At 54.6% G+C, this 15,422-nt stretch overlaps 1 protein-coding gene across 1 annotated transcript in view; it reads left to right on the forward strand.

Annotated features, from left to right (window-relative positions):
• EPHA8 (EPH receptor A8) overlaps positions 1 to 9,493 on the forward strand; it is a 43,633-nt gene extending 34,140 nt beyond the window's left edge. Inside the window, exons 6-17 of the mRNA XM_065696175.1 lie at positions 182 to 306; positions 478 to 640; positions 1,114 to 1,210; positions 1,677 to 1,744; positions 2,244 to 2,369; positions 3,161 to 3,346; positions 3,953 to 4,014; positions 4,405 to 4,614; positions 5,872 to 6,021; positions 7,123 to 7,313; positions 7,839 to 7,994; positions 9,379 to 9,493. Coding sequence (XP_065552247.1) covers positions 182 to 306; positions 478 to 640; positions 1,114 to 1,210; positions 1,677 to 1,744; positions 2,244 to 2,369; positions 3,161 to 3,346; positions 3,953 to 4,014; positions 4,405 to 4,614; positions 5,872 to 6,021; positions 7,123 to 7,313; positions 7,839 to 7,994; positions 9,379 to 9,493 — 1,649 coding nt within the window. The remainder of the gene's footprint in view (positions 1 to 181; positions 307 to 477; positions 641 to 1,113; positions 1,211 to 1,676; positions 1,745 to 2,243; positions 2,370 to 3,160; positions 3,347 to 3,952; positions 4,015 to 4,404; positions 4,615 to 5,871; positions 6,022 to 7,122; positions 7,314 to 7,838; positions 7,995 to 9,378) is intronic.
• The last annotated feature ends 5,929 nt before the right edge of the window (positions 9,494 to 15,422 follow it).

Genomic DNA, 15,422 nt, shown 5'->3' on the forward strand with positions numbered 1-15,422 from the left:
TCTTTTCCAACCCGGTTGATTCTGTAATTCTATGATTCTATGGCTTTAATTAAAACAGAAATAAGGCTTAAACCAGGGGTCCTGCATGGGCTCCAGGTCCAGCCCTCCCTGCCGCTGTGTCCGGCTGCCCCCACCATGCCCAGCCAGTGGGCACCTAACACCCTGCCGTCTGCATCCCCAGCCCCATCCCAGGTCATGGTGGTCCATCAGGAGAGCACAGGCCAGAACAGCGTCACCCTGCTGTGGCAAGAGCCAGACCAGCCCAACGGCATCATCCTGGAGTATGAGATCAAGTACTATGAGAAGGTAACACAGAGCTTGCTGCCACAAACCGGTTCCAGCACGGTTTAGAGGGGCTTGGTTTAAATCCTGATAGCAGTTGCTGCTGTCAGCCAGCCTTGCACAAAGGACTGTCTTGGAAGGCTTTGTGGTTGCTGCGTTGATGCAGCAAGGTTTCTGGGGGTTGTTTTTCACCAGGACAAGGAAATGCAGAGCTACTCGACTCTGAAATCCAAGGGCACCACCGCCACCATCTCTGGGCTCAAGCCTGCAACCCGCTACATCTTCCAGGTTCGGGCTCGCACGTCCGCGGGCTGCGGGAGGTTCAGTCAGACTGTGGAGGTGGAGACGGGGAAGCCAGGTGAGCGACGGCGGTTGTGGGGGGTGGGAAGTGTGGGGCAGGGAGCTTGGGGAATGGTGATGACCTTCTGCACGGCCCCTGTGCCTCTGCCGCATCGCGAGGAAGGCAGGAGGCACATCTGGGGTTGGAGCTTGCAGGGCTTGCTTGAGGTTGCCCTGCTGAGATGTGCTGATACATTAGAAAGAAGAGGGAGGAAGGACATAGCAATTAAGGCTAGGAAGACATGGTGAGGTCCTGAGGCTCCAAACTCCACTCTGTGCTGGTTTTCTGTATCACCATGGCTTTCCCACATCTATGCTTGGTTTTCCCACTTGTCAATGGTCCCTGTACACTGGGACAGCCCCAAAGCTGGGATTGCACGGATGATGGTGCTTAATCTTTGAAGACTAGAACCCCATTGGGTTTGGTAGGGTCCTGAGCCCAGCAGAGTCTCCCCACTCTAGCTCACCTCCTTCCTACCCTGCTTCTTCCAGTTTCTCTCCGGTACGACACGATGACAATTGTCTGGATCTGCCTCACACTCATCACTGGCCTTGTCGCATTGCTGGTGGTCTTAATCTGCAAGAAGAGGTAGGTGTTTCTGGAGGTCAGTGTGGCTTTCACCAAGCAGGGCTGGAGCTGTGGGAGATCTTGAGCACAACTTTTCTCTCCTCAACTTGTCCAGAGCATCCATAGGTCAGGAGTTAATAAGCAACCAAGAGACTTCGTTTAGGGGTCACCCTGCCTCCATGTTCCCTGAGGCAGAGCCAGTCTCCAGACCTTCCCTTCATTGGCAATCCTGGCCTGAAAGTCTTTTCCAACCTGGTTGATTCTATGGTTCTGTGTCAGCAGACTGAGTAGAGGTAGTGATAACAATAGCCATAGCAATAGCAGAACCAGTACCACTGCCAGTACGAGGGCTGACTGGATGGGCTTAGCGTAGATCCTCCCAGGCTGCCTACAGCCCTGACCCACACTGCCTTCCACCCTGCCTTTGGGCTGCTGGTGGGAGCAAGGGACAAGAGCACCTCTTCTGACCTGTGTGTCCCCATGGCAGGCACTGCGGGTACAGCAAGGCTTTCCAGGACTCCGACGAGGAGAAGATGCATTATCAGAATGGGCAAGGTAGGACCCTTCCTGCTGCTGCCCCTGGGGCAGGAAGGACCCTGTGGATGGGCAGGGGCTGGACCATACCCCCTGGACCTGCTGTGGTTTCCAGGGGGAAGGTGTTTGACCACCGACTGCTTCTGGGGATGTGTCTAGGAGAGCTAAGCAGGGGGCTCTGATCCCAGGGACACGCTGGTGATGGGGTTTGAGGGGTTGCACAGCGTGAGATGCGACTTGCGGGGGGGGCTCATCCCAAATAGCAGCAGGCCAGAAGAGTGGTGGCTTGATGGAGAGGGACAATCACATTGAGGAGACCTGGGCAGCTGGGTTCTGCACTACTCTGCTGTGCCAAAGAGTGCCTTAAGTTCCCTTGTGGCTGCAACCTCTGTGGCTCCTCAGCATGTCAGCCCGAGAGTCCTGCCCTTGCCCATCCTCTGCCCAGCTGCTGGGTGCCCCTACTTCTTAGCAGAGCTGCCTGAAAGAGCTCATCTCCTTTCTCCCCTTTGAAACCTGGCAGTGAAGTTCCCCGAGTCCAAGTTCTACGTGGACCCTCACACGTATGAGGACCCCTGCCAAGCTGTGCATGAGCTCACCCGTGAAATTGAGGCCTCCCGGATCAAGATCGAGAAGGTCATTGGGTCTGGTGAGTCCCTGGGCCAGGCTGCCTCTTCGCATCACGTCTGATGAGGGAAATTCAGTCTGAGGTTGCGCTGGGACCACTGCCGGCTGCACGGTGCTCACCCAGGGCTTCATCCGCTCCATATCCTGTTAGAGACCAAAATCATGGATAGAGTGGGAGCTTTTCTGATGCATGAAATAAGCTCCTTGGAGGCAGCCCAGTGCGGGGGGCTGCTGGTGTGGCACTGACAGCTCAGGCTGACACAGCAGATGGCTCAGCCTGTCTTGTGTGGGTGCTCCAACACGGCCACCCTGCTTTGAAACCTCGGAGCAAGCATCTACAGTGACAAAATGCAAATGAAATTGTAGCAAAATGGCACATTTTCAACACAAAAAGGTGTTTTTTTTCAGGGAAGCACAGGGAAGGGATGGCAATGGAGCTTCACCAGCAGCACCCCAAAGGCTTACCCCAGAACAGCATTGGGAAGCCTGGCTGAAAGACATCCTGCTGCTCTAAGAGATTTCCAGACTTGCTCATTAAAAGCAGTAAAGCAAGCGCCACTGTAACCGCTATCACTGGCCCATCACTTCAAGTGTAAGGCATCAGAGGGAGGTGGTATCTGATATTCCTGCCCGGTTGCCAGAGGTGGCACTGGAAGCTGGAGATGGGAAATCCTTTCTGCGCTCAGAGGCAGCGATGCGCAAAGAGCCCGGCAGTCCCGAGGAGATTGATCACAGCAGATGGGGTGATCCACGGTGCTGGTGGGTCAGCGCAACACGCTCAGGAGCTTCCCATGCCCTCCCCTTGCCTTGCAGGGGAGTCTGGAGAGGTGTGCTATGGCCGCCTGAAGCTGCCAGGGAAGAGGGAGATTCCTGTGGCCATCAAGGCGCTGAAAGCCGGCTACACGGAGAAGCAGAGACGGGACTTCCTGAGCGAGGCCAGCATCATGGCACAGTTTGACCACCCCAACGTCATCCACCTGGAGGGGGTGGTGACCAGGAGTATGTCGCCGGTGGGGACGGGATGCTGGTGGGCAGAACTGGGATGTATCTCCCTCTGGGCACCCTGGAGATGGGGGTCAGGGCTCGCTTTGGGTGCCCTCATTCCTGCAGGTGCCCTACATGCCCCCTTCTCAGATGTCCATTCACTGGGGTCCCCTCCGTCCCACCCCCTTGCCTTCTCTTACAGGACAGACTTCCCATGTGGCAGTTCTTCACCTTGCTCTGCAGTGGCCCCAGGTCAGGGTTATTGGTTTAGGAGATGTTCTGCCCATTAGTGTTTATTTTAAAGGCTGCCTGTGTTGCAGCATAATTCGAAGTCTTCCTTCAAAAAGCACATTCTGATGCAAAGCATTATGCTAATGGCATGCAGATTTCAGCAGGATAAGGAAGCTGACCTAGCCACATCAATAGCACTGGGAGGGAGGGGTAAGTGTTGGGGTTATTGCCACATCCCCAGTGCTGTGCCCGTTCTGTGTGGTGCAGGGGTGAGACCGCTCTGGGAGGTGCAGGAGGATGGATTCAAGTCTCTTCCAGTAAAAGCCTGGCACTGGGCTTCCCAGAGGAAGGTGACTTCTCTTCTAACTTGACCCCCCTTGTTTTCTGCAGGCAAATTGGTAATGATTGTTACAGAATACATGGAGAATGGCTCGCTAGACACCTTCCTCAGGGTAAGGAGCTCTTTTGTATTTTCATTCATTGCACATCCCCCTGGGCTGAGTGACTGGAGGAAGCTGGCTCCTGCTCCTCAGCCTCACGGCCACTGCAACCCCTGCAAGAGAATGGTGTGCTCTGGGCTCTCACCTCTACAGCAGACATCAGCTCCAGGGCATCGTGCCCAGCTCCATGGGGAAAGGGAGGGACACCAGCCTGAGCTGCATGTCAGAGGTGCTGGGAGGGCAGCAAGCAGGCTCTGGGACAAGACAGAGGCACTGGGGCTAGAAGAGGTACTAAGTCAAGTACAAGAGGTCCTGGGGGGTTAGGGGGTTATTTGAATGAGAACAGCATCAATAGGATGCTGGTGAAAACCATGGATGAACTCTGGGGTATTTCCTTTCCAGAAACACGATGGGCAGTTCACCATCATCCAGCTGGTGGGCATGTTGCGCGGCATCGGAGCGGGCATGAGGTACCTGTCTGACCTGGGCTACGTGCACCGGGACCTGGCTGCCCGCAACATCCTGGTGAACAGCAACCTGGTCTGCAAAGTGTCTGACTTTGGCCTCTCTCGCATCCTGGAGGATGACCCCGATGCTGCCTACACCACCACGGTGCGTGGCTCCTAGGGCTGCAGTGTCTTAGTGAGCCTTACCAGTGGTCATTGCCCAGGCCGCTGACAGATGGAGAAGTTGGACACTCTCAGGTCAAGATAGGCAGGGTACGATTGGAGGCAGTCACCTCACTGCTGATATCTGAACCAAGAGCATGAACCCGAAGAGCTTTTGAGCCTTTTCCTTCATACAGGGGCATCCCAGAACTGAGGTGCGCAGTGAACAGAGCAGGGAGATGATCAAACCTCTCCAGACGAACAGCTCCTGTGGGTGCACGTGGGTCATTGCACAGGGACGGTCCCATGTTCTTGCTGGAGTCCTTCCATAGACTTCAGCTCCATCCACTCCTCCAGTTGTCCCAGAGCCGTGGGTCAGTTGGTGGGTGTTACGGTAGACTCAGCAGCAGCGTGGCCACACAATAGTTTTTCCATGTGATGATCTTTTGAGGTCCCTTCCAACCCTTGGGATTCTGTGATTCTGTGATTCAGGGGTGTGGAAAGGGTGGGAATTGGCTTTGCAGGTGATCTTGGTTTGATGAAGACAATTCTGTCTGTGAAGCCACTTTAGGACTTTTCTGGCCAACCTGACAGCTCTGGAGTTTGATGCGCTGCTCCACTGCAGGTAACCAGAGGTGAAATGAGGTATATTGAGGGAATGTGCTCTTTTAGCTCTTCTCTGGCCATGAAAGGAGGAATTAGTGTGCTCCCCAGGCGTGCCTCTGGATGGGAAGATGTTGTGGATAGCTAGCTCCTGATGGAGGCCAGTTTGGAGCTGCAGCTGAGGAGTCGGGGCATTGTTTTTCAGAAGAACAAAGACTAAAGAAGCAGAAAGGCTTCAAGTTGCTTTGGGTTAGCTGATGGCAATGCCCAAAGCAGTTGCAGCTCCAAGGGATGAGTGCACAGTGGCCTATCCTGGAAACCATGGCCTTCATGCTTTTCGCTTGGCTTCAGCCAAGAGAAGAATTGAGCCAGGATGTGTCCTCTGTGTGTCTTTGTATTCAGCTGCTCCCTTTGTTATCTCAGAGGCAGATACCTTTTGTGCTATTCCAGATCCTTTAATTCTGGGGAACGCTCCTGCTGTTGGTTCAAGTGCAGCATCCTCTGCATCTTGGCTTTGGGACTCTCAGAGGAAGGGTCAGAAGAGGCACAAGATCAGTTAGGGCTTCCTGGTGTCAGAGCAGCCCATGTCCTCTGTGGCATACAGACACACACAGCCTGGCCGGTCTTTGACCTTCTCCACTGTTCCTCTCTTTTGCAGGGGGGGAAGATCCCCATTCGCTGGACGGCTCCGGAGGCCATCGCATTCCGCAAGTTCTCCTCGGCCAGCGACGTGTGGAGCTACGGCATCGTCATGTGGGAGGTGCTGGCCTACGGCGAGCGCCCGTACTGGAACATGACCAACCGGGATGTGAGTGCACAGGGGCATGGGGCAGCACGGTGCAACCCTGCCTCTCCTCCTGCTCCCTCCCAGGGAGGGCTGGGGAAAAGGGACCCAAAGAGCAGCCCTTGCCTCTCCTCACTTCCCCACGGGGCTGTGCACGCTGTGCTTGTCCCCTCAGCGTGATGCCCATCACTGCACTGCACAGATTTCCCCTTGCAGCACCATGAATCCTAGCTGTGCCTGGTTGTGTGCATTGTGGGTCTCCCCACCCCTGTCTGTTGCTCTGTACAAGACTTTGTGCTGCTTGGAGAGCTTCAGCACATGTGCCACCTTTCCCATTCCCTGCAAGGGGTCAGAGCTTCCCTAGAAGCACTGCAGCCCCACTGCATTAGCCTGATGGTTCCATCCTGCACCCGGGGCTGGGGGTCCATCGCTTCTACTGCCCATGTGAGGCTCCTGAGAGCACCCGGCTTGCATCACCTGGCAGTCAGCTTTGGGCTTGTCAGAATTATGTGGAGCTGCTCTTACCTCAAGAGTGGCATAAAAACTATAGGCAAACATAGGCTGTGTTCCTGATTATAACCTGGGAGAAATAGCTCCAAAAGGAGGTGATAAAATGAGTATTTTGACTGCAGAACCACAGAACTTCCTTTTTACTTTCACCTATAGGGACTATAAACCTATTTGCCTTCTCCCTGCTATGGGAGTCCTGAGAATACCCTCTCCCAAGTGTTCTTAGTATTTTAGAAAGTGGCCTTGGTGACAACAAGGAGCCGATGCAGTGCTTGCACTGCCTTCTCCACACCGTTCTTCAAGCAGGGCTTCCTGTGAATGGCAGCAAGCCCAGAATGACTGAGTGTGAGTGAGGGTCTCATGGCTTGTCTGATGGAGGGAAGCTGCAATATTTTAGGCCTATTGGACCCTGTAATAAATCCACTCTCATAGCAGTGATTTCTGTACGTGTTTGGTATCCAGCCTGCTCCCATCTCTCCAGTGGCTTCACGTGGCCTGCTGGAAATCCTTTTGTTTAGCATGAATCTTGTGTACACCTCACCGCTGCTTCCCCATCTGATGGTACCAGCAGCTCATGCACCAGGGTGCAGCTCCTAACTCCTGGCTTCCTCCCAGGTCATTAACTCGGTGGAGGAAGGCTACCGCCTGCCTGCCCCCATGGGCTGCCCCACGACCCTGCACCAGCTTATGCTGGATTGCTGGCAGAAGGACCGCAGCGAGAGGCCACGCTTCTCCCAGATCGTCGGCATCCTGGATAAGCTGATCCGCAACCCGGACAACTTGAAGTGCACGGCCACCGTGAACCGGTAAGGGCTGCGTGATGAGCTGGTGCTGGGCAGAGCATGCTGGCACCTGATTCCTCCCCTCAGGTGTGGGAAGGGGTAGATACACTCAGCTACTGCAGCATCACTTTGGTGGTGAAGACCATGCCAACATCCCTTTGATGGTGAGGACCATGTCCAGAGAATCACCCCGCTCACAACCCTCAGGAATGCAAGGCACCGTTGTGTCATTATTTACACATCATTTCGTCCTCTTCTGGAAGCTGCTGCCATGGAAGCAACATTCTGGAAGCAACATTCACGCAGTGCATGAGGGGTGTTTCTGTCCAGCTCTAGCAGCAGTGACCTGTGACCATGGTCATGCACAGGGCTCATGGGCACGGATTAGGGTGGGCACATCACTGCCTTGCTCCATGGTCTGGGGTAGCAGTGCCCATAGAGCAGTGATTCCTGCCCTCACCTCACCTCAGGCTCTTCAAGCTGGACCTCACAGCCTGGCCACCGAGGACCAGCACCTCCTGGGCTAACCCCTTTCTTTCCTGCTCCCAGGTTCACCCAAACACCCTTTGACAGGGGCCTCCTGGACCTGGCCACCTGCCTGACTGTGGAGGACTGGCTGGACTCCATCCGGCTGGGGCACTACCGGGACAACTTTGCCATGGCAGGGTACTCCTCCCTGGGCATGGTGATGCGCATGAACATCGAGTGAGTACCAGAGGACAAACAGCACTGGTTGGGTTGCCCTGCACCTTCCCACTAGCCCCAAACAGTGACCGTCCTGCCTTGGTTTGCTCAACCTAGTCGGTCGCTGATGCCAGAGATATAACCCTAAGGAAAAGGTGTTGAGGTCTGGGATGATGTCCAAGGCAGTGCTGACCTTCTGGAGAAGGTCTGGGAGTTGTTCTTGAAAGTGTGTGAGCACCAGGTCACCTCTGTGATTTCTCTCCAATGTCATCATAGATTCATTGGTAATTTGGGTTGTAAAGTGCCTCATGAGGTCATATAATCCAGATATGATAGATATCAGGTTGTTGTCTCCTTGCTCTTCTCACCTTTGGTTCCCTGGCGAAAGGTTTGTCTGGACCAGAGCATGGCTGTGCCATGCTGCACAGCTTCTCTGGGATCACTGGCAAACAAACAGAGCTGGGGGCACCTCAATGCTTCTTCAGAACCCAGAGCACTGGACTGGCTCCTTGCTCAGTGCAGCGGGGTAGGGAGGTACCATATAGGGCCTTGGTGTGAGTGCAGGGTCATAGCCAAGTGACCAAGGCTGGCTTAAGTAAGGAGAGCTGGGGAAGATGTGTCTGACTCATCCTCCTCTTGCTGTAAGGAGCTGCCACCTGTACAGGGGGTCTCCAAGTTTGCTCATGCTCCAAGCGGTACCAGGTGACCATACTTGCTCCTATTCTGGGCTTCCATTCCCCATCCCTTGGTATTAGCATTAGTGCCAGGGCTGACAACAGCCTCTCCTGCCTCTGAGAAGACTTTTTCCCTGTCAAAAGGCGTGGAGCTGACAGATGTCTCCCGTGACTCGGGAAGGATGTGACAGCGCACACCTCGGTCGAGGTGCAGCAGGTTGGGAAGGAGCCAGTGAAAGGGAAGATGGAGAGACACAGACAGAGGGCTGTCATCCATTGACTGGGGGCTGTACTTGGGGCCTTTGCTGTGGGACTGAGCTGATACTGATCCTTGTTTCTCATGCACATCAGGGAAGCTCTAGAGTGGGGAAGGCTCATCATCCATCTGTCTTTCTGACTGGGTTATCTGAGGGCATCGCACTAAAACTGAATCCAATTTCAGATCATTGATCTTGTCACCTGCTAGCTTGTCAGGAGTGATCCCACTCCTGCTCCCCCCGGAGCTGTCACAGCAGTCCTGTCAGTAGGATATGGCCAAGGGAATGGCAGCCTTTGTGTCCCTGGGAGGATGCTCATGAACCCTCAGCCGTAGCAGACTTGTGCTAATGGGCAAGTGGAGAGGAGCCAAACATAACGTCCTGGGCTGGTCCATGGGATGCATGCATGGGGAGGAGCAGTGCCTCTGTCCAGGTCCAGCACCTGGGGCGTCTGACAGTGTCTTTGTTCTCCAGGGACATTCGGAGTCTGGGCATCACCATGATGGGCCACCAGAAGAAGATCTTGAGCAGCATCCAGGCCATGAGATCCCAGCTGCTGAACACAAACGGCCCCAGGAGGCATCTCTGATCACCGGATTTGCAGACCTGCAATGGGCATTCCTTAACACTTACCCTGGCAAAGGGGCAGCAGGGTGGTGAGCAGGAAAAGGGGCACCAGATCAGGACCTGGAACCCCACCAGCATCTCTTCGATTTTAGCATCAGTGGAAATGTGCTTTCCAGATACCTCGATGGTCCTGCTGCCTCCTTCCCCCACCTGAAGGGGGGAGCAGATTTCCAAGCAGGCAAGGGACATGTCATGCCTCTCTCCATCTTCTACTGTGTCTCGATGGCACTGGGGGTCCCCACACAACTATGCAGGACAGGGGGTAACCCTTTCACACAGCAGGATGGCCCCAGCAGATGGAGGGGTATCAGACGCAACAGCAATACCAGGAGCAGTGGGACTATGCTTGTCATGGCACACAGCTCCTTTGGACCCCACAAGTGGGGAGTTTGTTGGATCTCTGAACTGAGCGGGGCTCCACAGGCTGCCACACAGCAGAGACAGCCCTGCTCCCACTACCTCCCAGTTCCAGCTCACTCCAGCCTGGACCTCCTGAACTGCACCAGCCTGCAGGTGCCTTCACGATCCACCTCTACCAAGCCCAGGAGGACAGGGGACCTGGTGGCAGTGCCGGAAAGAGCAGAGGAAACTTCCCCAGCATGGAGGTCTGCTCTCTGGAGCCTCAAGAAGCTCCAGGATGCTGCGGGAGGCTCTCCACCTCCTGCCTGCCATGTCAGCTGCAAAGGAGGGTTCTGAGCAATGCTTCCAGATGCAGTCCCACATGGCTGAGGACAGCAGGTCTGGGCAAAGAGGGTCTTCAGCACTACCCAGCTGGTGAGCCTGGTGACTGGGAGGTTGGGCTTCCCTCCACAGCTCTCCTCTCTTCCACAGGAGCATCTCTTCTGGCAGGGCAGTGGCCTCCAAAGACCTGTGGAGCTGGTCTAAGAGGCTGAGCCGGCTGCAGATGCAGATGGGGGGCAGGCTGCGGGCTGAGAAGGATTCTCTTGGGTGTAAATACGCTTTTCTAAGGGTTCGGGAACTGTTTTACTGAAATACGGTGTTAAGTACACAAGAACGGTCTCAAAGCACAGAAGCGTCGGTCACGGGGCTGAACTCACCGCAAAAAATACCTACTGGGAGCACGGCTGGGGAGGGGGGAAGTGCTGGAGGGGACTCACAGTGACTGCCAGGGGCCAGCCTGGCCCACAGCATCGTGTCCTTAGCTCTGGCACAGTGAATCCAGCATCACTCGAATGCAGGTACTGGTAGGATGTGGCCTGAGGTCTGCTCCTCCCAGTGCTGTTTGGGCACAGTGGGGTTTAGGGGGGAGGGTTAAAGCCATTTCTCAGCTGCAATAATCCTGGCTAAACTGGCCTTTCTGGGGCTCATTTAGCTTTCCATCCAGGGCGGTTGCGCCCTGATGGATTCTCTGACTGTGGCGGGCACTTTACTTCTTCCTATGGAAGCTTTTTGTAATGGGGGACAGATGCAATGTGTTGTTTAATTTGTATTGCACCCTGTGTCCTGCACTCAGACCTTCACACCCACCCTGCAGTCAGCATCATGACGGAGGGCAGTCCATGCCCTGCAGCACAAGATGGTAGGTACTGGCCATGTCCTCTCTTCCCAACATTTGGGACTCCCCGAAGGGTGAGTCCACCATGGGCAAATAGGGGAGAGCAGAGGGCAGGCCAGTGCCACAGGCCTGTGTCTTTGGGGTTTGCTGGGCAATCCCTGTGACTCGGCTGCAGGATCTGAGGTTGGGAGCTGCCAGATGCCCCTTTCCAAGGTAGTCCATGAGTCAGATCCTGCAGCCTGGGGTCATGGGGCTGCTCCAGGCTGCAGGGATGGTGGGGCAGGGTTTGCCTTTTGTGTTCAGAGTGTGCACCTCCTCCTGAACAATAAAATTCCTTCTTCTCACGGGCCATCCCCTTGCCTGTTATTGTCGCTGTGCTGCGCAGAGCTGCTCCATCACTTGCAGGGACCTCTGAAGGTCACCTCATCCCACTCGTCCACGTGCATGTTCAGTGCTCAAAGCTGTGTGGGTCCTGCTCAGACCCTCACCCCTCACACAGACAGGGGCAGCCACCATGTCACACCTGGCTCACGGTACACTGCTGGCACTGGGCACAGCGGGACAGCCTGGGAATGCTGGGACAGGTCAGTGCTCACCAAGGACCCACGTTTCAGTTATGAATAAAGCCGGTATCAACATGGTGCAAGGTGTATAAAGTTTTCTTACATTTCTCAGTCCCAGAGCAAATCCATGGATGGTGCTGGCGCTTGATTCTTCCCCTCAGGTGTGGGAAGGAGTAGATACACTCAGCTACTACAGCATCACTTTGGTGGTGCAGACCATGCCAGCATCACTTTGATGGTGAGGACCATGCCCAGGGAATCACCCCACTCACAACCCTCAGGAATGCAAGGCACCGTTGTGTCATTATTTACACATCATTTCTTCCTCTTCTGGAAGCAACTGCCATGGAATTGTGTTCCTGGCAAGGGCCAGTCACTGGGGGCTCCTCTGCAGGGCACAGAGCTACATTTCCAACCTTGTGCAGTGCTCTATGTTCCCAAAGCACTGCCAGCAGTGGGTATCCGGTCCAGCCAGGCTGGGGACAAGGCTGGCACACGGGGATCTGATGGCTGAAAGGGGAACCAGCCCAGCAGCAAACCCCTCGTGGAGAGGATTTTGGGGACCTCTCCAGGGAAGGAGCTGGTCAAGAGGCAAACTCTTCCATTCGAGGGGAGGTGATGGAAACTCTGGCTTATATAGGACAGCAAATAAACCCCTTCATGTATCAAAAGAGCCCTCAGGATTTTCACATCTTCTTGAATGTCCCCCAAGAGACTTTGATTCCACTTCCCTGAGTAAAGCAGCTTTTCTTCCCTAATCACACCCAGCATCACCCCAAGCTATCAATAAGTCATCTCCGAAGCATCCAGTTTACAGCTGCCCAGGCCAGATTTGTCTGTGCCGTTAGCAAGCGCTGCTCTGTGAGCTGTGTGTGCCTGGAGGTGGCAGTCTGGACTTGCAGAGCACCTGCAGAGCCCTGCATGGAGCCACGCGTCTTCGCTCTGCACCCATGCTCAGCTTGTGCCGAATTGATGCAGGTTTGCAGGGGTCAGATGCACTCTGTGGATGGTGCTAACAGATGGTGAACTCTGCTTCCCGTTTACTGATATGACTCCTGTCTGATCACATACCAGCTTAGTCTGCCAAGAAGGCTGTATTCACAAAGCACCTTCCCTCTCTGCTTGTAGCGCAGTCACTTAGCATTGTGTCCAAGGAAATTACTCAGGATAACCCGATGTAGGATAGAAACCTGTTGACCTAGACTCCCAGCCACAGATTTTCATTCTGCTGATGCTGAAAGAAGGTGAAGCTGTTCCCAGGCACTCACTGATGTTTTCTGGACCCCAGGCTCGTTCATATAGATTGATTATGATTCATCCTATGAAGACTCCTTATCTTCCCCCTCACAAAGTTGTCCTGAAAAGCGGCTCTTGTAGGAAGCGGTGGGGTGGCATTCAGCAGATGAGGTGTCCTTCGCAAACACAAACCTGGGTGCACCAAGGAGAAGAGGTCAGTGTACGTGACACAGACTATGGTGAGAAGTGGTCTTCATGCCTGGAGCTGAGGGAGTGTGGGGTGACAGAGGTAGTTTGGGTGGATGTGCTTTGGTGGATCGATGGGGTAAGAACTTGGTGCTGCAACACAGGCAGGGCACGCTCCAAAGGCACCGGGCGGGCTTAGAGCTCTCAGTGCAGGGATGCTGGAGGTGGGGATAGAGGACGTGATGGAGCAGCAGGAGCCTCCCTGCACAGTGGGACTGACCCCATCCTGCATGGACACAAGGCAGGGAGGGATGAAACCCCGTTTGATGCAGGGCTCCTCTGAACCTGTTATCGGAAGATGAGGCTCCCCATGGCAGTTGATTTCTTTCACATTCCGAGCTGCCAGCGAAGGGTCAGCAGCTCTTATGGAATCTTCAATTCTCACAGGTTTTGAATTTACGTGGGGTTTTTTTCTGCGTCTGAGCTGGAAGACGATGATGAATAAAAGATTAAAATTGGAATTCTCCAATCGTTTAAGAGCAACGCAACCAACATTTACTCCAGGAACAAGCACGAGCCAAGCACCGCTGCATGCATACCAAGAATTAGCTGCAAACTTCAAACAGGGCTGAAACAAAAGGCTGTGCTCTTTGATGTGACTGCTGGAGCGCGGGGAGGAGCTGGAGACCTCTGGGCTCTGCAGGGTCTCGGGAGTGGAGCAGCAGCCTCCTTGACTCCAGATGCTCCACATGGAGTCCTGACGGCTCCATCGATGCTTTTCCATTGCTGAGCCCTGCTGGGAGGCTTTAGCATTGTACAAAAGCATCCTGTGCAAGTGATGGGGCCCTTTGAGAGAGGATGGATGGTAGGAAAAGGAGGGTCATTAGGACATATTGGGGTGAACTAGGATGTGGCTGAGAGGCTTGGGAAGATGAGGAAGATGAGGAGTGACTGGGATGAGCTGAGAAGCACTGGGGAGTCAAGGTAAGTCTGAGTGGGGCAGGAGCTGAAACAAGAGGCCAGGGCAAGCCTGGTGTGGACAATGGATTTTCCTAACTTGAGGCAATGGCTCACTGAGTATAAGCCTTGCAAAGGAAAAAAAGCTCTAGCAAAATCTTTGGCTCATCTGCTCAGAGAGATGAAAACGGGACGGGACCTGCTGGTATATGGCCCCTGCTTGGCCATGGGCACATTTCTGTGCATGTTCTCACCATGCCAAAGAAAACCCCATCCCTTACACCTATAGGTATTTGACCTTCCTTCCTGTGTCCTCACTTTTCCAAGCACTTTGATTTCAGTTCACTTCTTTATCAACACAATAAAACAGGCACAGACATGGTTTGTGGTTCCCAGGGCAGCCTCTTCCATGCTTTGCTGGGATAAGAGACATCCATCCTGAAGTGAGGTGTCCGTCTCCTCAGAGCTGTTCCCTGCCTCAGTTTCCCCTGTCCTTTCAGAGCCCTGCTCCCATGCCCGAGCCAGAAGCTCAGATCTCACCCCTGCAGCCCACCCTGTGTCTGTGCAGGTCGCACCACACATTTATGTTTGCAGCAGACTGGGATGAGCTGTCCAAAGGAGCTGGTGCCAGCCTGGGGGGAAGGCAGCAGAAGGGCCTGTGACCAGGAGAGGCTGGCAGGACCCCAGCCATGCAGAGCAAGGACATGCCACATCCCTGGAGGGGAACATGGTGTATGGGACCACCTGATCAGTAAGAGGTGCTCACCACTGTGAACAGGAAGCAGTGTGTGCTCACAGCCCAGAAACAACCATGTCCTGGGCTGCATCACCAGCAGCGGGACCAGCAGGTTGAAGGAGAAGATCCTGCCCCTCTGCTCTGCTCTCATAAGACCCCACTTGCAGCACTGGGTGCAGTTCTGGTGTCCCCAGCATAAGAAGGACATGGAGCAAGTCCAGAGGAGGCCACGAGGATGATCAGGGGCTGGAGCACCTCCTGTATGGAGCCAGGCTGAGAACATTGGGGCTGTTCAGGCTGGAGCAGAGAAGCTGCGTGGGGACCTCAGAGCAGCTTCCAGTGTCTGAAGGGGGCTACAAGGATGCTGGGGAGGGACTCTTCATTAAGGACTGTAGTGACAGGACAAGGGGTGATGGGTTCAGACTGAAACGGGGGAAGTTCAGGTTAGATATAAGGCAGAAGCTCTTTCCTGTGAGGGTGCTGAGGCACTGGAATGGGTTGCTCAGGGAAGCTGTGAGTGCTCCATCCCTGGCAGGTTTCCAGGCCAGGCTGGACACAGCCTTGGGTAACATGATCTATTGCGAGATGTCCCTGCCCATGGCAGGGGATTGGAACTAGGTGATCTTAAGGTCCTTTCCAACCCAAACCATTCTGTGATTCTATGATGCTGGACAGGAGAACCCAGAGGTCCCTTTCA

The sequence above is a fragment of the Lathamus discolor genome, chromosome 16 (genome assembly GCF_037157495.1).
Source record: "Lathamus discolor isolate bLatDis1 chromosome 16, bLatDis1.hap1, whole genome shotgun sequence".
Lineage (NCBI taxonomy): Eukaryota > Metazoa > Chordata > Aves > Psittaciformes > Psittacidae > Lathamus > Lathamus discolor.